General features: G+C 39.7%; 1 protein-coding gene across 6 annotated transcripts in view; it reads left to right on the top strand.

Moving 5' to 3' along the window:
- The window catches only part of POGZ (pogo transposable element derived with ZNF domain), a 59,756-nt gene that overhangs the window by 4,176 nt on the left and 33,952 nt on the right, over positions 1-21,628 (top strand). For all 6 annotated transcript variants that reach the window (XM_077841718.1, XM_077841720.1, XM_077841717.1 and 3 more), the window contains exons 2-3: positions 9,990-10,114; positions 12,400-12,558. In XM_077841718.1, coding sequence (XP_077697844.1) covers positions 9,991-10,114; positions 12,400-12,558 — 283 coding nt within the window. In that variant the 5' untranslated portion in view covers position 9,990. The remainder of the gene's footprint in view (positions 1-9,989; positions 10,115-12,399; positions 12,559-21,628) is intronic.

Raw genomic sequence — 21,628 nt, 5'->3', positions numbered from 1 at the left:
TAAATCCAGACTTTTAAATCAGGGTTCATAGGTTTGCTATGTTGTGTTCAGATTAAATTACATTCCTGTTTTAGTGTTATTTCCATGATGAGCATTCAGTCGTAAATTGCAAACAGTGGGCCATGAGTGTAAGATCCCTGTTGGAATAATGCAGAGTTTTGTATAAAAAATTGATTAACAACATGATATGGTCCAATACTTAGATTTATCATCCCTGCAAGTTCCCTTGTTTTAAAAGATCACTGCCTTCATTTTATATGTGTAAATTCACATGAAGTCAAGTACTTCTCTCACCATGTTTGTTGTATTTGTGAATAAAATTTTTTAAATTAAAATCCACATTTGTGAGCATCGGTGGTGGTGAATGTTGTTTAAAATGACATAATTTGCAATTCATTAATTTGGGGGAGCTGAAAGGTCAGAGACTGGAAATCTTTTTCCATTTTGCTTTGATTCTGGTTTTAATAATGAGGAGAGCTTTATGTTGAGTGAGACAGTATTAACTAGTGGTTGCAGCAGGGACCAGAAGTTAAAGCTCCTTGAGTCTTTTTAATGCTCTTACATAAGTTGCTATATTTGATCTTGGGCAAGTCAATTCACAGCTCCTTGCCTCAGTTTCCCCCATCTATAAAATGGTTATAAAAATACTTCTCTACTTCATGTGGATGATGTGAGGATTAATTAATGTTTGTAAAAAGCTTTGAATTTCTGGAATAAATGATGCTATAGAAATAGAAAATGTTATTTAATCTTAAAACAAAGTTGCTTTTTAACAACCCATAAGGTATGATGGAAATTCACTTGTGATCCAGTATTCTGTCCCCAAGACTGCTTGTGTTGGAGATGATGTTACTATTTAGCAGAAAGTGGGCCACCAGCAGTGGCCTAACAAGTGCTGATTTATATAGATTTTTTGTTTTAAATTAAAAACTTTATTTAAAGCTTATACACCAATAGCATGTCCTATCATGCAAGTTTTCAAGAATACTGTAGAGAGAATCTTGAATTTGCAGTCCTTAAAAAAGTTTTTGTATGGAGAGGCCTGGGGGTGTAACTCATTTTGTGTCAAGTAATGTAGACTTGAGAAAGAAATAGTAAATATATAAGCTCATGACCTAGATATCACTTCAGTGAGCTACAGCTGCCTTATTTTACAGCTGTCATGTAGAATTCAGTACCCACAGGTGCTTCTGATAGTGAAACACATTTGGGACCTGATTCTCTTCACTTACTTACATCTGTATAAATAACTACATTGAAGTTAATGGAGCTACACCAGGATAAAACTTATATTAGTTGAGAATCAGGTCCTTAATTTGTGGCCTTTTTTTGGTGGTAGGATTTGGATTAACTGAATTTTGTTTGGTGAGATGCTTTGTAAAGGTTTAAAAATAGCACTAAACTAACAAAGAAAAACTCTTCTTCTTTCTAGTTGTTTTGTCAAGCTTTCTGGAGAAAAATCGCAGTTCATAATTGTTATATGTTATATCTATCTAATTGTACAGGATGGCAGTTTATTAATTTTAATAAATACAAATTGGAGCCTAGAGCAGATGCCAAATTTCAGCTGAAATTAGAAAAGAGACAAGCAGCTTTTTGCTGCTAGGCGAGAAGGAAAAAGACCTTTCTCAAATTTAGGGTAATCTGTCTACTTGGATGCAAATTCAAATTTTTATTGCTGGGTCTCCACCAGTGAAGGTAGCTGGTTTAGCAGAATGTATAATCAAATGTTAATCTTTTTAATACAAGAACATAATGATCATTGGCTTAATGATTTTTTTTTCCTTGTGGTAAAGATGAATATGAGCCATGTTGCTCCACATAAGCCAAAGGGGCCATATTTTGTAATAGTGCCAATTAATTATGTATAATTAATGTACACTGGCTTTCAACACCATAAAGGTCTTTTTCACGTTTCAACTGACAGCGGGGAGGAAATGCATCTAAAATGGTTTATTTCTTGTAGTATATTTAGCACATTTAGTGATTGTTGGGTTTTTTTTGGCATCCATATTTGCAAGCAAGCAATCTGCCTGTTATGAGCTGAAGAGCTAAATGTAGAGTATTTATCACTGGGATTAATCATTTTATTGAGCAAGGGCTTCTTACTTACAAAAATATTCAAGATCAAAGCTATGAAAAACAAAGCTGCTACATTGTAGACGAGAGAAGACATTTTCTTAGTTGAGTTGATGTGAACAGATGAAATACCATGCACTTAATGCAAGTTAGTGTCAAAGGAAGCTTGTAGCTACAGTCTCTTTAATGTTTTACTTTAGCATCTTTTGAATAATTATGAGGTGTTGAATTATGTATTCTTAATCATGCGTGGAAAGATTTCCTTAATGTAATTTTAAACTTCATAGCTTTTGCCTTAGTGGATAGACATACCATGCATGCTTACAGACAGCCCCCCAAACTGAAGCAAATACTCACCAGCAACCACACAACAGAACCACTAATCCAGGAACCTGTCCTTGCAACAAAGCCCATTGCCAACTGTGCCCACATATCTATTCAGGGGACATCATCATAGGACCTAATCACATCAGCCACACTATCAGAGGCTCGTTCACCTGCACATCTACCAATGTGATATATGCCATCGTGTGCCAGCAATACCCCTCTGCCATGTACATTGGCCAAACCGGACAGTCTCTACGTAAAAGAATAATTGGACACAAATCAGACGTCAAGAATTATAACATTCAAAAACCAGTCGGAGAACACTTCAATCTCTCTGGTCACTCGATTTCAGACTTAAAGGTCGCAATATTAGAACAAAAAGACTTCAAAAACAGACTCCAGTGAGAGGCTGCTGAATTTGGAATTAATTTGCAAACTGGACACCATTAAATTAGGCTTGAATAAAGACTGGGAGTGGATGTGTCATTACACAAAGTAAAACAATTTCCCCATGTTTATTTTCCCCCCCTACAGTTCCTCAGGCATTCTTGTCAGCTGCTGGAAATGGCCCATCTTGATTATCACTACAAAAAGTTTTTTTTCTCTCCTGCTGGTAATAGCTCACCTTACCTGATCACTCTTGTTATAGTGTGCATGGTAACACCCATTGTTTCATGTTTTCTGTATATAAAATCGTCCTACTGTATTTTCCACTGCATGCATCTGATGAATGATGAATCTGGCTGGGATGATTTAGTTGGGGTTTGGTCCTGCTTTGAGCAGGGGCTTGGACTAGATGACCTCCTGAGGTCCCTTCCAACCCTGATATTCTGTGATTCTATGAAGTGGGCTGTAGCCCACGAAAGCTTATGCTCAACTAAATTTGTTAGTCTCTAAGGTGCCACAAGTACTCCTGTTCTTTTTGCGGATACAGACTACCATGGCTGCTACTCTGAGATCTGACTGTCTGTCTTAAATATTTATAAAGTGCCCATCAATATAATGTCTAGGCACTGTTGCTCATTTAGTACGGAGTAATACGACTCCATACAAATGGTTACTGTTTTAAGTGTCACCATTCTTTTATTATCTCAGAGGAGCTTTATCCAAGAAGTATTGCATGGAATTCTTTTCTAGATGTTTCTAAGAGGATGAATATTTAAAATCACAAATATGCAGGCATTGGTTAATTGAGACAGTGACCTACTAGAAACATGCATAGATCTATCTCACGTTTTTGGATTTTTAAAAATCAGTTCAAATGTAATTATTATAAATTTGTATCAAATGAGAGAAAAAAATGGTATTTAGGACATACGGAGTCTTATTTCTCACTGCTGTGCAGAGCTTAAAGGTAGATTGATGCTGCAGACCCTTCTTTTGTTTTATTTGTCAGGGTGTGTTTCCTTCTCTTTTGTCATCCAGAAATGATTCTTATTTTGAATGAGGGGGAGTTTCGTCTTGCAGTTAATGCACTGCAGTAGGACTTTGGAGACATGGATTCTATTTCTGACTGTGCCAAAGACTTCCTGTGGAATATTGGGCATGTCACTTTGAGTCTTAGCATCTTTAAAATGAGGACAATATTTCCCTACCTTCTGGGGTTATTAAGATAAATACATTAGTAATGTTTCTGAAATGCTCAGATACTATGGTGGTGATTGCTTTGTAGTGATACTTAAATAATAGAAATAGCAGAGGTGATATAATTCAACAGAATAATTTACTTAAGAAAAATAGTTTTCCCTTGAAAGTGATACTGGAGCTGGTTCCATATTGTGAGAGATCGTCACTTAAGTTTTTATGAAAAACACTTGTTTAATTCATTTTAAAGGAATATAGAAGCCTAACGTAGCAACTCTAATGTACAGTTAGCCAAGTGCATGATGATGAGTTATGGATTTTTTTCTAATATTTTATTTGACAATTAAGATTACCTTGTTATTTTTAACCAATCAGCTGTTCATTTGTTGTATTTTCCCGTTGGTTACCAGGTTTTTTATTCACTGAACAAGCTTCTTTTAAGCAAATATTTGTATGAGTTCAGTGGACATATGGAATAATGGAGTTACTGAATGGACACGTGCTTAAACAGATGTAAAGGAGATTGGTTCTAAATTGGAATAACTTGGCTGAAATAGTATGTTAAATTTCATAAACTTTTTGTTAATTATTCTGTCAGGAGAAAAAAGAGTAAACTAGTAAGGTAAATTGATCATTTTTCTTAGTATGGATTCTTATAGCAACAACTACATAAATGCACTTGTTTGTTATTTGCTAGATATGCAAGAAATGCAGTAGTAGCCATTTTGTTGATGAATGTGTACAATTTCAAATCCTCATTCTGTTCTCTTTCTTTTACTTACCTCCCAGTGGAGTTGTGACCTGTCTTTGTCATGTAATTTAACATACTTGTCTAGAGTTTCTGGTATCCTATAAACAGTCTTTGATTAACAGAGAAAGAAGTGAAGAACAAAGAAACTCAAAATATTATAGATAGATGTGATGAGTAAAGGCCCAGTCCTGAAAACCCTTAGTTATGTGAATGATCCTTGCTCAGACATGGCCGGTTATAGCAACCACCACACCTCCCCTCCTGCCGAGGAGCCACATGGCTCCCCACACCTGCTTCTCTCCTTGGGAAACCTTGTATCAATCCAGCACTTTTCACAAGCACTAAATCCACAGGGTTTTCAAAATGGATGTGTACTGACGTGCAAATTTATCTACTTAAATAATTAAAATAAAGTGTCACGCATGGAGCTGCACAAAACTTGGCTGCTGAGTGCTTGCTAATGAAAAATTACCGTTTTGAAACCGTGTATCCAGTTCTTTAAGCTTCCCTATCCCCAATGGAATATGAACACTACATTTTACACCAAGTGCCACATTTTGCACTTTTTTTTTAAATAAAAGGATCTCAGATATATGCCATGTAAACTTCTCACAATATGTAATGACAATCTGTTTTCCTACTAATAGATATTTGTTTCAGATTTAATGCCTATTTTATATCAATCTATTAATTTTGCAAAGAGTTGTCACTTCAGGTTATGTTTTTAAATACATGTAAACATATGTTTTAAGAATGATTGTAAAAAAAGATATTTAGAGGAAGCCCATATCTCTGGTCATGTGCAACAGCTTGTTTTTTACTTCAATACCCTGCTGTCTTACAGATATGAAAGTGGGGAAAAGCAGGGGCTACTGCTATTACTCTGAATAAAACTGTATGTGACCTAGTTAAGCTTCTAATCAGGTCTGTGAACTAATATTAAAAGATAAAATCGTTCAGTACTTTCCCCAAGTTGATTTTCATGCTTAACCACATACCGCTGTGTTATCCTAACAACCTAACCCTCTTGAGTTCCTCTGTTTTTTAATGTAATTACAGAGTATTTGTTGTATCCCGTAACTCATTGTTTCCTTGTGTATAGTCTTATTTAGGCTTCAGTCCTGCAAACAATTGTGGTATAACTTTACTCACGTGACTTTTGTGGAGTTGGTTCATGTGCTTACTACCCAATCTTTGGGTTGGCGGGGGGAAGTCCCATTCAAGTCAGTATTGTTACTCCTTTTTTGACTGAAGTGGTAGCCAAATTTCAGGATTCTGAGGGGTTGTTTCTTTTCGGAGAAATTGATGATAGAGTCTGGTGTCTTTGGTGCAATCCTGTTTATTTACAAAGAATGTACAACATTCTGCTTCCCTGAATGCAGGAGGAACCAAACAACGGGAAATGGTTTCTTTTGTTCACAGTTCCAAGCCCCTTTCCAGTCAGCACCACTTAACCCAAGAGCTGTCTTCCAAGGCTTCTCTCAGGGCTGTGCCGGTTCTGGATGTATTCTTCGCCACTTCAGAGTCTGTCTGTTCTGGTGCTTCTGCATATCTCTCTGACACTCACATTTCCCCTCAGTACCTACCAGAATGCTCAGTCCCTGCATTTGCTATCAGCCTTCAGGAAGACCCCTTAGGCAGCATGGTCCAGTCACTTTCCTGGCTTGCCTTGCTCTTCAGTTCACAGGTGGTGGTTTCCATTGTTTCAATTATCAGTAAACAAAGGATCATTTAATAGTTTCCACATTTAGCCTGAATGGAAGGTGTTTAGTACACCCATTGACCCCACCCAGGTCTGTGATCCATCAACACCACCCAGCAGACAGATACTCATAAGCAATCATGACTGAGTATTTGGATGCATTAAAAACCATTCTCCTTTAGACAATTGCATTCGATTTGAGTTATGTCCTGAAGTTTGAGAGAGATACAACTTTTGTTTGGCTAGAACTTTGATTTTATAAGGAGTAAAATGACTGTAGCTCAATGATCTGACTTACATTTACAGTCCCACTATGATTACTTAATCTGTGGTAGACTACATAAAATTAAAATTGCCTTACAATAGTAAGCTAATGAAAACCTTGGTCTGTATTTAAGCATTCTGGTCAGCTCTGTTTCTGTGGCTATTGATAACACAGATTGTCTGTAAATGAGCTGGATTACTTTCTTGCTTGTCTTCTATTGTCAGCTGTTTACTTTGGCCAATCTGTCTCAGAATGTTTCTCATCAGATTTAGTGGCTGTCAAATGGTGGTAGAGATGACAAAATGCAATCACAACAGTCTCCTCTTCCACTAAAATACAATCAAGAGGAGAAAAATCCTTTCTGCAAGTGTGAAGCCTCATTTAGCTATGCTACAGAACTGCCACTTGTTCTGCTTTCAGCCCATTAAGGCTATGTCTACACTATCCCTGTGTGAAACCCTCCCCCGCCCCCAAGGGACATAAATTTCACCAGCTTAAGTGGTGATATGCACAGCGCTGTGTCAATGGGAGAGCTTCTCCCATTGACATAGCTACCCCCGCTCATTGAGGTGGTTTTATTATGTCGACAGGGGAGCTCTCTCCCATCGGCATAGAGCAGCTTCACAAATGATCTTACAGCGGCGCAGCTGTATAAGCACAGCTGTGCCTCTGTAAGCTTGCTAGTGTAGACATGGCCGAAAATGTGCCATTGAATTGAATTGAATTGAATTTTTTGGCGAACCATATGTCGAGTTCAGAGACTGCTAATTCCTGCTAAATGAAACAACGCAGAGCTAGTTCTATGAGAAAGATGCTTCCATTTTGCTTGGCCCAAGAGATATCAAGGTGTAAAGCCCTATTAGAGACCTATATGTAGAATTGAATAGTAATAATAAAAACCAGGGTGGATAAAAATCAATGATTTAAAAAAAATCGATTTTTTTTATTTAAATCGGATTTTTTTTATAATGCTTTTTGAGGGGAAAAAAGCTGTCTAAAGATAGTTTTAATTAAGGTACATTATAGCTCAAAGGTATCTCATCATGGAATAGGGATTATAAATGCTAATTCTATAGTAGAAGACAATATATTCATGTAATGTTTAAGAAAAAAATTATAAATGAGTTCCAATAGTTCATGGATTAGGGACCCAATTTTATGGGATTCCAGGGGCATCTGTATAGATTATTTAGGTTAATCTTTCTGTCTACCCAATGGGACTAAGTGGTCCGTCTAGAAAATACCATCAGAGATGCTTAGTTTTGCAGTTCTCAAATTGTGAATTTGTGTCTCCAGAGATAACATGCTTGTTAACAGCAAAAATGTTTTTAAATAAATGAATACATAATATATAGAGGTGAGAAATAGTTAAATAAAACAATTCAAATGTCTGTCTGGTGATGTTCTCCTCCTAATACAGCATGGCAAGAAATTCCTCCAAACATTAATTATTAACCTGTTGAATTGGAGATAGTTCACCTCCCAGTGACTTCATAAATATCTGCTTCAATTACCTTTTGGTAAATAAAATAACCAACCAACCAATCATTCATTTTCCGATATAGCTGTAAAACTAATCTGAAACATTTTCAAAATAAATCCTTTTAAAAATGTATGTTGTGTACCTTCTAAAAATGAAACCTACATCTATCTCTGAGTTGTGAAGAATATGTATTAAGGTTATAACAACCAACAAGAATGCACTTTTATGTAGCAATCCAAGATTAAATCGAGTCTTCCTGATGAGTGATTTTAAATCATGATTTAAATCAATTTGATTTAAATCAAATCCACCCTAATGAGAACCAGCTTTTTGGAGGCCTGATATTGACACTTGTCTTACCATCTGAGAAGAGACATTCTTTGTGATTCTAGAGGCTAATATCAAAAACTGTAAAGCAGTTTACATCTTGTTTTAATTCTGGCTTGATAGTCTGGATGTTTACTTAACAACTTAAAGATGTACAATCTATAAGTGTTAGTATTGCACTCCTAAATGTCACTGAGGTCTAAATTAAGTATAACCACACAGGAAAAAGACGTGGCCATTGTTGTAGACAGCTCACTGAGAACTTCTCTCTGGTGTGCAGTGGTGGTCAAAAAAGCAACTAAAATGTTAGGATGTATAAAGAATGGAGTAGATAATACTGAAAAATATAATCCACTGTGTAAATCCATGGTACACCTTCAGTTATATTGCTGCGTTCAGTTCGGGTCCCCGTATCTCAAAAAGATGAAGAAGAAATTGGAGCTCAGAGAAGTGACAAAAATGATTATCAGAAAGGAGAGAGTTCCACATGAGGAGACATTAAAATGGTTGGAATTGTTTACTTTAGACAAAATATAGGTAAGGGGGGGACATGATAGAGGTATAGAAAATGAGTGGTGTAGAGAAGGTGAGTTAGACATTCCAATTTACAATTCTTCTAATATAAAATCAGTGAATTGGAAAGGAAATAATTATAAGACTGATAACAGGAAATCCACTCTTTTTAAAACTAGCTTATAATCGACATGTGGAACTCTTTGCCACAAGGAAGCATAGTGTGGACAGAGATGGCTATAGGAGCCTGCTGGGGAATTAGTGGCTGTGAAAGTCTGCTAGTGGGGAGCTGAGGAGGGTTCAGGGCGGGGATGGGGAGCAGAGGCCTGCATTTTTGTGTGTTCACATCTTGAAGTTTTCAGCCTGCAGTTGTCACACACATACTGAGGGTGGTCAGGGAGTGCTCAAAAACCAGAATATAGACCAAAAATCATTATTATTTTTTAAATCTCCTGATTTTTAAAAAATAAATTTGATGAATTTGGGGATTCTGGGTCAAGATTTTTGAACCTTCAGGGTGGCAGCATAGGCACTGGGGGGAGGAGCAGGGGCAGGAAGAGGCGGGGCGGGAGTGGAGGCTTGGGGGGCAGGGCCTGGGGCAGAATAGGGGCAGGCACCCCCTGGGAACTGAGGAATTTGACACCTATGTTTGGCAGTACTGAAACAGAAACGTAAAGATTTGAAAGCCTGATGTTTTAAGGTAAAAACAGTTTTCGTTTTAAAGTGGGAACAAACAGATCCATTTCAAGTAGCATGTGGATTAAATTCTAAAACACAAGAAAGAAAAATGTAATTTGCAGTTCCAAGTTTCACATTTTCCCCCACCCCAGTGAAGAAATAATGGACATTACTAGTGGATCTGAAATTAGGATTCTTTGTCTAATGAGACTTTTGCTGTCTGACGAAATCTAGTTTTTTCAACACCCAATAAAGGGTTTTTCCTCTCTTCCCTTTACAGGATGGCAGACACAGACCTTTTTATGGAATGTGAGGAGGAGGAGCTGGAGCCATGGCAGAAAATCAGTGATGTGATTGAAGATTCTGTTGTTGAAGATTATAATTCAGTTGATAAAACTGCTACGGGTAATACTCTATTTTAATATAGAGTTATGCAAGATATGGATGTTGTATAGCACAGTATTTATACTTAACTAATCACTGTAGTTTCCCTGTATGTGGTGTTCAGTAAATATTTAGCTATCAAATAATAAATATATTAAAACACACATTTTCTGAACAGTTAGAAATTCCTGATATATGAAAGCTCTGTTCACAGTTATATGGCTCTGTGGGAGCTGACGTTCTGGTGATACTTCAGCAGACTGGACCTCCTCTTATTAAGAGGCAGGAAATGCAGTTTAACAATGGAATTAATGTGGAATTAGAGATTTTCAAAGTTATTTGAAGGTATGATTTGTTTTTTGGGAGGAGGAAACTTTGGTTAACAGTTGTTTGTCTATTGTTAAATCAATCAAAGTGATTGTTTTAAAAAGTACTCAGTTTATAATTTATGTAAGAATAAGAGATTAAATAACACTATGTGTGTGTCTATATATAGTGCTTTACATTTTACAAAGTACTTTTGCAAATGTTACTGCTAAGTAGTATGCTCATTCCAACGGCTTTGAAAGTCTGACTCCCGCTAATTTCAACAGCAGACTGCATTTCCTATATCCTAACCCAGTGGTTCTCAAACTTTGGTACTTGTGACCCCTTTCACATAGAAAGCCTCTGAGTGTGACCCCTCCTTATAAATTAAAAACACAACTTTTATATATTTAACACCGTTATAAATGCTGGAGGCAAAGTGGGGTTTGGGGTGGAGGCTGACAACTCGCGATCCCTCATGTGACCCCCTGAGGGGTCCCGACCCCCAGTTTGAGAACCCCTATCCTAACCTATATTGTCAGACTGTCAAGATGGCAACCTGTTTGACTGTTAATTACTTTTTAAAATCACTTTATTTCCCTATTTTAACTGATTTTTGGCCTTGCAAGTACATGTATGCTTAACTTTAAACACCTAAGTAGTTCTGTTGATTTCAAAACATGCATGCTTGAAGGATCTCGAGTCCTTACTGTATTTAATTAAATTTGATGATTAGAATATCTTTTTATTATATTGTTGTTTTTCTTTAAGAGAGAAATGTTAAGACTAATTTAAAGGGACTTAATAGGTAGATACACCTCTTCTCATTTTTCAGTTTTGATTTAATAGTTCCAGTTATAATTACCCAATCTAGGTATTTGTATAAGAGTGATGCATCATAAATATTGACTTGAACTGTTATGAACATGTTGAAGGGGGCTGGATATAAAGTGATAAATATTGAAATTGGGTAATTATCACTAGATGATAATTGATTTAAAATTCAAGAGTAGATGTAACATGAATAAAATCAAAAAATATTTACTCAGTATCCTTCTGGTTCATCCCAAATTCTTGAGTCTGGTGTGGGTTGTTGTTTTTTTTAAGTCCTTTCCTAGCTGTGCTTGTGGGTGGAACAGACTGGCATATTTAATAAATTAGTCTTTTGTTTGGCTATTTGAATTGCTTTTGCTTGGCCTTTTGGCTAAGATCAAGAATAGCATCAGTTTAATAGTATGCCATCCAATCCTAAACCAAACTTCGCACCCCTTGATAATCTGTACCTTATTCCCTGATAACCAGAAACTTCTATGCTTAAACTCTGTAGCGTTTTCTTTTTATTTTAACATAATCTTAATAAAATTATTAAATCTGGTACTCTAGGGACTATCTTGTGCTTTAGTTCAGGGGTAGTTGGCCTATTGCATCTTTAACTACTGTGAGCCTAAGTTCTAATCCTGTTACGCGATGCTCTGGAAGTGTTCCTGGCAGCTAATTCTTTTTTAATTTCTTTGGACTAGCTGCTTTTTACATCTTGTTGTTAACATGGGATATTTGGGGAAGGATTCAACACCAGGGCTTTAACAAGAAACCACAAGCTAGTAGATGCTGGGTATATTGGTAGGTGAGTAGGATAAGACAGTGCCTCCTAAGGGAGGGTATAGTTCTGCTGCTTTTTGGTGCCATCTGCTTCTTCATGCTCTTCTGGCCGGAGCAGAGCAAGAGGGAGATTTCTGTGGCAGACAGAGTAGCATCAGCAAGGAGAAAATGATTCAGTAGGGGATGGGGAATAATCTGTTTTAGCAAATCAGTAACAATGGCCTTGAACTGGCCAAATGCCTTTTTTTGCTTGTGTTGCTTGGTAGGAAATACTGAGCTAAGAAAACAGGATACCTGAAACTACAGGTTTTGCTTAGTGTAATACAACAGCAGTATGCCCAAACATTGTAGTGTCTCTGTGTTATTTTTTTAAATGTGACTGTGAAATTCCTTCCTGGCAGTTTCAGTGAGTCTGCAGCCTGTTTCTGCCCCTCTGCCGATTGTTGCCCATGCATCCATAGGAGGTAATCTCTCTACAGCTACATCGGTCAGTAGCAGTGGGGCTCAAAACAGTGACAGTGCTAAGAAGACACTAGTGACGCTGTTTGCAAACAACAATGGTAAGCAGAAATGCTTTCAATATTTTATGGGTGTGGGTGTTCAGGGGGAGATGTTAGGCCACAATGGTAGCTATGTGCTCTTGTGCTTGTGATCCGGTGAGATTTCACAAGCTAAGTAGGAATGGGTCAAGTTAGTACTTGGATGGGAGAACTCTTTTAAAAACTCTAGGTTCTTTGAGTGCTGTCCCTGTGGGTGCTCCACTTCAGATGTTGGTGCATCGCGGTGCCGCTGATCGGAGATTTTTGGTGGCAGTGCCTGGTCGGGACACGTGTGGGCAGTAGCTGTCTCACTGTAGCGTTGGCACTTCATCTAGCGCTCATGCGATGCCAACCCCCTCAGTTTCTTCTCAACCATCCTTGGCTGCAGCTAGAGCTCCAACGGCCGTGTCAGAAATTTACCTAGAAAACTGTTTCTAATCTTATTGTTAAGTTTAATTTCCAGTAGTTAGTTAGTCTTAGGTTTCTGTTTAATTACTTAGACTTTCCCCATTTAAAAAAAAAAAAAAATCTTGGAAAGCCTTCCTCTTCGTTTCTGTCTCTTTGTACCATGACAAAATTGGACAACGAAAATGCCTGGCTTTTTGGGTTTTAAACACTGCACTTCACGTAAGGACGCTATGCCTGTCTCCGATGGACACTCACAGTATGTCTGTTGCCTGAGGGAGATGCACATCCCTCAAAAATGCAACCATTGGAGCAACTTTACAGCCAGAGTGAGGAGGCATAGGGAGCTCAGACTTAAAAGGATCCTTATGGAGAAATCCCTAACACCACCATCTACCTTGGAAAAACCCTATCGTGGATTCTTCGGGTGCCTCCTCGCTGGACAGAGCGAGTTCCCTTTTCTCCAGAAAATTGAGGAAGAGGGAGGCATCTCCAACCCATGGAGATCCACTGAAGAGGAAATGTTCTGTAGCATGATCACTACCCTCGGTGCCGATGGCCAGTGGGGTGACCACATTTGATGCTCCAGGCACCTCCGCCACCGTCCGTATTGGGACCTCTGCCGGCAGAGATAAGAAGTCAAGTAGTTGGCACAAATCAGCCTCCTCCTCCACGGCATCGAATACACCGAGGAAGGACACAGTGCCGATAGTGCCTCTGATTACCATGCCACCTCTATCGGTGCCGCATGCTGCGGAGCTGAAGCCTGAGTGCACTAAGTCGGCACCAATCAAGGCTACGCAAAAGCCTGCGGTACTGACAGGGCCGACCTCACAGGCCTCTATACATAAGAGCACGGCACTGATGCCCATTGCACCACACTTCCTTGCTCAATCAACTGACACTGAGATAGCATCCAAGTCTGGGTGAGCTATACTTGACACCAACGGTTCTCCGGTGCTGATTGCACTGGTACAGACGTACTCACCTAATGCCCAGCAATTTTCAAGTGATGAGGAAGATGACCTAGAAGAGGCAGTCTTCTATTCAGAGCACTCCTGTCCATCAGGCACCAAGCCTCCACAATCTCACACAAGTGCCAGTGACCAGTTACACAGGGACATACTCTTATGGCCGGCTAATCCATGGATGTGCCCACCCGTGCCATTCCCAGTGCACTGGGCACATTGGGACTCATGGGAGGTCTAAAGATTTCAGACCCAAGGGCCTCACACTCCACAGAGGCAACAGATTTGCCTTTCTACAGTGACAGCCACTGACCCCTTGGAGGCGCATGAGGATTCTGAGGATTTGGAGGATTCCAATACTCAAGGCTGCTCACCTGCCCATAACTCATCTTCATCTTTGGATGAGGCGGTAATGCCACCTCCGCCTACCGTCGCAGATGACTCAAAACAATTCCAGGGCTTATTCAAACGGGTTGCACAAAGTCAGAACATCCCTCTGGAAGAGGTGACTGAAAATCAACATCAGCTCTTAAAAAATACTACACCCAGCATCCTCAACAAAGATAGCACTACCAATTAATAGCGCCCTGCTGGAACTGGCAGAATCAGTATGGCAAACTCCGGCTACCATACCCCCCCATGAGCAAAGGGGCAGATTTAGTTAGGGATTGGTACTGCTTTGAGCAGGGGGTTGGACTAGATGACCTCCTGAAGTCCCTTCCAACCCTGATATTCTATGTTTACATGCCCAATAAAGGCATGTATTTCCTATTCTCTCACCCTCAACCAAACTCCCTGGTGGTGGATGCGGTGAACCTGCGTCACAGGCACCACCGGCCAAGATGCAATTTGATGATTTGGTCAAGGGTCTGATTGACAACCAGCACATATTACACAACCTATCCAGATGTTTGGCCACCAACTAAGGCCATTTTTCTGAGCGTGGGCATCCATCACCACAGATCACTGGATACTGGAGATAGTACGATTTGGTTATGCCATCCCACCTACCCATCCCTCTTCTGGGACTCTTCTCATGAGCATCTTCTATGACAAGAAGTAAACCATCTTGTACAGCTAGGTGCCATGGAACATGTTCTAATACAACAGAGAGGGAAGGGGTTCTACTCCCACTGCTTCTTGACTCAAAAGAATAATGGAGGATGGAGACCCATTTTAGATCTCAGAAGACTCAACAAATTTGTATGTACCCACAAATTCAGAATGGTTACGCTGATGTCAATAATTCCGGCATTGGGAGAAGGGGACTGGTTTTCAGCCCTTGACCTACAATATGCGTATTTTCATATCACTGTAGACCCCGCACACGGACAATTCCTACGGCTCACAGTAGGCAGAGACCACTTCCAATACAGGGTGTTACCATTCAGACTCTCAGCGGCTCCGAGAGTCTTTTCCAGTACTGTTGCCATAGTAATAGCACACTGATGCAGACAGGGAATTATGATATTCCCATACTTGGATGATTGTGTATTGAAGGGTCACGTTCAAGCAGAAGCAATACGCTTCACACAGAAGACTGACACTTTTCCATACCCTAAGGTTACAAATAAATGATAAGAAATCTACTTTAGTTCTGGTTCAACAACTAGAATTAATTGGCGCTTATCTAGACTCAATAGAAGTCAAAGCTTCGTTACCATTGACCAGATTCTCCACAATGACCACTCTCATATCCGTAGTCACAAACAATCCAAAGGGTCTCTGCACGCACCTGCTTACAACTATTAGGACACATGGTGGCCTCTACTTTTGTGATCAAGAACAAACAACTACACATGCGCGGTCTCCAGGGATGACGGAGCACACTCAACATACCATGCAAGCACAGTCTAAACAGACTCCTGTCATTACCACCAAAAGTCATACAATCGCTACAATGGTGGATAAACCCATGAAATGTGTGCGCAGGTGTCCCGTTTCACCAAGACCCAGCATCCATCCTGATCACTATAGATGCCTCACTAATCAGATGGGGTGTAAACTTGAACCAACACACAATCCAAGGGAAATGGTCTCCCGTGGAGTCATTATTACACATCAATCTACTCGAACTACAAGCTGTTTGAAACCCATGCCAACATTTCCTACCAGTGATAAAAAACAAATCACTAGGAATGATGACAGACAACGTAGCCTGTATGTTCTACATAAACAAGCAGGGAGGAACTCTATCTCATTCCCTGTGCACAGAAGCCATACAATTATAGAACTGGTGCATTATCCACAATATTACCATTACAGTGTCGTACCTCCTGGGCCAACAGAACATGATGGCAGACACATTGAGCAGACAGTTTTCCCAAGAACACGAATGGGAACCGAACAATGACAACACAACACATATTCTGCATGTGGGAGTCACCACACATCAGTCTGTTCACAACATCACAAAATCACAAATGTCCAAGGTTTTGCTCATGAGCAGGACTAGGATCACAATCCCTAGGAGATGCCTTTGTCATCCGATGGAACATACCCCTCCTGTACACATTCCCACTGGTACTGTTATTATCCAGAGTGATACACAGATACAGACCGACAGAGCCAGGATCGTACTGATAGCTCCGACATGTGCCAGACAGACATGGTTTCCGTACTTGAACCGCATGGCACTTTGCACCCCGTACACCCTTCCTCTCCGTCAGGATCTTCTCCCTCAGGGTGAGGGTCAAGTTCTTCACCCGAATCTAGGAAAACTCCACCTGAAGGCATGGCTCCCCTATGGTTCCATCATGACAAACTAACCTGTTTGGGAGAGGTTAAAAAGTTGTTGCTAAACAGCCGGAAACTTACCATGCATACCACTTACCTCCATAAATGCAAGAGATTCTCCTCATGATGTCACAACAGCCACATATCAGTACTTACAGCGCCGATACATTCCATTTTGGAGCACATGTTGCATTTGAAACATTCAGGGTTATCTATTAATTCACTTAGAATACACCTCGCAGCCATAGCTGCTTTCCACCACAAGATAGATGTTTTTTTTCAGCCTTCGCGCATCCGATTACGAAACGCTTCCTTGCAGGTATTTAGAACAGGTACCCTGAAGTCCGCCACCCTACATCAGCATGGGACCTAAACCTAGTCCTCACAGGCCTTACCAGAGCCCCTTTTGAACCACTTGCTACCTGTTCTCTGCTACATTTATCAACGAGGGTAGCGTTCCTGGTCGCAATCACCTCAACACGTAGAGTGGGTGAAATTGGGGCCCTCATGGCCCCTCCTCCTTATACCATATTCTTTAAAAACAAAGTGACTATGGGACCACACCCTAAATTCATACCGAAGGTACCTTCATCATTCCATCTCAATCAACCTATCCATCCACCTGCGTTTTACCCTAAGCCAGATGGGCCTACACAGGAATCTGTTCTCCACACTAGATGTTAGAAGAGCACTAGCATTTTACCAAGATGGTGACCTACGGAAAGATTTCGTTCTAAGAACAATCGAAGGGCGCAGCCATTTTGAAACAAAGACTATTGAAATGGATTTAGAATTGCAGCCATTTATGTTACCAACAACAAAATATAGAACCCCCGACAGGGATCAGAGCCCATTCAACTAGATCAATTTCTGCCTGGACCACATTCCAAGCTACTCCATGGGCTTCCATACACATGTTCACAAACTACTACATAATAACTCAGAGTTTAGAGGCCAATACAATACTTGGCCTTACAGTACTAGCCTCAACTGTACAGCATCCTTCTATAATGGGGTACTGCTCTACAGTCACCTGAAGCGGAGCACCCACAGGGACAGCACTTGAAGAAGAAGAGACGGTTACTCACCTTGTGCAGTAACTGAGGTTCTTCAAGATGTATTCCCTGTGGGTGATCTAGTACCTGCCCTCCTCCCCTCTACTTTAGAGTTCGCAGAAAGGACTCTGTGGTAGAGAAGGAACCAAGGGGATCGGGCCATGGGAGCGCTAGATGAAGTGCCAGTGGTACTGCGAGACAACTACTGTGAACTACTGTGCATGCGCATCCCAACTGGGCACTGCTACCGAAAATCTCCGGCGCCAGGACGCACCGACACTCGAAATGGAGCACCCACAGGGACACACATCTCGAAGAATCTCAGTTACTGCACAAGGTGAGTAACCTCTTCTGCTGGAAGTGGAATAGATGCTTCTCTTTTCTCTAATTCAATACTGAATCCAGTGCCCCGGCATGTTAGGGGAAACTGCTGTTGCCAGTTGTATAGTCTTTCAGATGTGGTATAAAACAAAGGTTTTGACTACTTGTGGTCACTAAAGAACCAGTGTTGCATTTTGGAAGAGTAGAGATATTAAACTGGTGCGTTGGCCAACTTTAAATTTGAATATTATTTCCTTGAACTTTTCCTGCTGTTTGAATTGGATAATGGTATTCTTCTTCACTTTCTATCCTGAAATTGTCATTCAGTGTGCTGTTAAGTAGCTGCCATGTTTAATTTCAGAGGTGGGTAAAGCAATTTCTCTGTATAGTTTGTATTTCAATATATAACGTTAATAAAGAGTGTTAGGATCCTTTGGGATTAAAGGGGCTGTATAAATGTAAGATTATCATTCAGTGTTCAATAAATCTAATTAAAAATAATCAGATACCAATTTTTAATAGAAAAATTGATCACATCTGCAGGTAATAGGACAGGTGCTTTACCTTATTTGGAATAGTAATTCATTTGTTGAAAAAATACCATATATATTTAAGAATTAGTGCATATCATAATTGTGATAAATATTTAATAGTTTTAATGATAAGGGTTGATTAGGGAGATACTTTAAATCAATCACAAAAAATAAATACAAATCCTTGTGGTATTGGCATGCTGATTAGATTAACGCTAATAAACTAAAGCTTAAGGGTTACTGATAGATAATATTCAATATTTTAAAAGTCTGTTAGAAATACGCATTAATCAGTAAATCTGAGCTTGCTAGAACAGTATTCAAAATTTGTACTTTTAGCTTAGGGGGTGGTCACTATGCAAGTGATTCCAAATATCTTCTAACAGGTTAGAGTCACAGAAATTGAATTAGAATAGTTTTTTGTCACATCTGAAATTACGGTGATTCTGTGATAGTCCTGCCAAGTCTGACAAACCCTCTTATTTTGTCCACTTTTTTTTGGCTGTTTAAAAATAAGAGTCTTGGGAAAACTCCTGCCATGATACTCTTAATTCAAAGCTCCAACATCTCATCTGAAAACGAAACCTGATTGTTCTCTCTTCCTTTCTCAGTCCTTGCTGCATAGAGTCTGAATGTGTCAAGCAAACCCTTTGGGCATCTAGAACATTGGAGGCTTAGCAAGATTACTAACATAATGCTTCAGTCTAGTTAGAAAATTTCAGTATGTGTTCTGTAAATCACAGAAGTATATAAAATTGTCTTCCTAATGAATTAGATGCAGTACTGTTAATGCCCTGGCCATGAACAGCTAGTATTACATTTTTACACATCTATCTCTCCAACAGTTATATTAAAAGGAAGAGGTGTGGTCTCAGTTAACTAAGCCTCTTTTCTTTTCTTTTTTTTTTTTCTTTCTTTTTTTTTTTTTGGTCTGGCTTACAGAAATGCATTAGCAGTTGGCACTGTGCAAATGTCACTGCCTTATGTTTCTTTTAATCCTTAAGGAAGAGATTAAAAACTTCAGTCACATAGACTGAGCTAAGCCAAATGGGGGTCCTATCATTCTCCACGGTTATTTTTCTTTTGTGTGTGTGTGTTGTAGACTGTCTTTCAGTCTCAGGCTACCTGACATAGAAATGAATGAAGAATTATAGTGTGCAGCATTGCAGGTGTTGCCAAAACTCTGTTCAATTCTGGATGGCACTGGGAACTCTCAGGAGCGTAGGAGCTTCATCTAAATATTTTGCGTACTTAGATCATGGTGTAATACTGCATGTTGGCACCTGTGGTCGCCACAGGATGCTCTAAAGAGGAGTGAGTCTGAGGGCTCATACAATTACTTTTTAGGCCAGATGTTGGCCAAGAATCACTATGGCCACTACAGAATTCTGATGCAAAGTCTTTTAACTGAAGAGGTGTGTGTAAGGGGAAAATACTCTGGAGAAGCAGAGGGGGAATCTTAACAATGACCACATGGTATTGGGGCAGAATAACTTCCCAAATGCATGGAATGTATGACTGTCAGATGTGCTGATATAAAAGTATCTGAGACCATTGTCAAGGTTTTGTGCTGGAGTGCAAGTTTGATGAAGTTGGGATATATATTGCTATCTGGTATCTGTTGAAGATGGAAGTGGAAGTCTGTTGGAGTGCATTATCGAGCCCTGTAGGCAATATGAAAGTGGAAACAAATGCACAAGTGTTAACTTCTTGTTTCCATTCTTTTAAGATTTTGAATGGATGGAATGTGTCCATCAACCTTAACTGTTACTAAACTTAGTTTTGTGGTGGTGGTGTGTCCAGAGCCTAAGGGATCTTTTTTTTTTTTTTTTAAATTGTTGCTAACATCAGTTTAAGTTTTGTGAAATGCTTTGCAATCCCTTGAGATGAATGGAGCTGTAGAAACATGACTATTTTCTATATCTCTCTAGAGCCCATTAGTTTACATACATTAGGCTACATTCTCCTTTTGGTTGCGGTCATACTTCTCCATTAATATCAGTTGGATTACTGGTACAACAGAGAAAAACTCGGCCAATTAACTTTTAAATCCAATAAGAATAAAATTCTTTGGCTGTGAATGTGGACTTTTCTTTCTGGAGCAGTGGTGTTATTTGAGCTGATGCCATCTCTTACTATTTTGATTTTGGCTCACAGGGGAATCCCTTTAGGCTTGCTGCCAGCAGGGACCGAAGTGGCAAAGTGCCAGAGGGACATCTGTCACCTCTACAATCCCTGCAATATCCACTGGCCCAGTAACTGTGAGGGTCAAATCCTGTTTTAAACTTCAGACTACATTGCAGGCTCAAGAAGCGAGGCATGTCTGGAGCCATCCCAGCTTTCAGCAATTAATTTTTTACATTCCTAGGTTGTCTTGTTGCATTTTGCTTTACACTCATTAAAAAGAATTCCAAATTAGAGTGGCAAAAGTCCATTAAATCTCATCCATCTTCTCCTAGCCAGTACACTATTGTTTCTTATGCAATGCTGCATGCAGGGTAGCAGACCTAATATTTAACTTCTCTTAAACAAGATCCACCATGTTGATAAAAAGCCAGCTTCTGTGCCTGTGACCCTACAGTAACAAACCCGGTGCAGGGATTCCCTTATGGGCATTGTACATTTTCAGTATTAAAATGTACAAGACTCTAATGCCATGTCTACGCTACCACTTTTATCGGCAAATCTCATGTCGCTCAGGTGGGTGGAAAAAAACCACACCCCTGAGCGACATAAGTTTCGCTGGCATAAGTGACAAACTGCACAGTGTTATGTCAGCGGGGGAGCTCTCTTCTGTCGGCCTAGAGCAGCTACACTAGCTATCTTACAGTGGCACAGCTACATTGGTGCAGCTGTCCTGCCTTAAGCTCACTAGTGTAGACATGGCCTAACTGTCTTTCAGAAGGTGAATAGAAGGACCTAGTGGAGTGGACGGCGGTACCTTTGTGTGTCCGTGAATCAAAAAACAGAGTTGCAGAAGTTAAAGATGGACAATATCTGTTGGTTTATCTAGTCCATTTCCCTGCTGGAGCAGTATTGTTCCCTACTGTTCAGTTTTAAATGTCTGAAGTGA

Source organism: Eretmochelys imbricata, chromosome 24 (assembly GCF_965152235.1).
Source record: "Eretmochelys imbricata isolate rEreImb1 chromosome 24, rEreImb1.hap1, whole genome shotgun sequence".
NCBI lineage: Eukaryota > Metazoa > Chordata > Testudines > Cheloniidae > Eretmochelys > Eretmochelys imbricata.
Note: the sequence above shows the minus strand (reverse complement) of the source record. Positions and strands in the feature narration are given on the sequence as shown.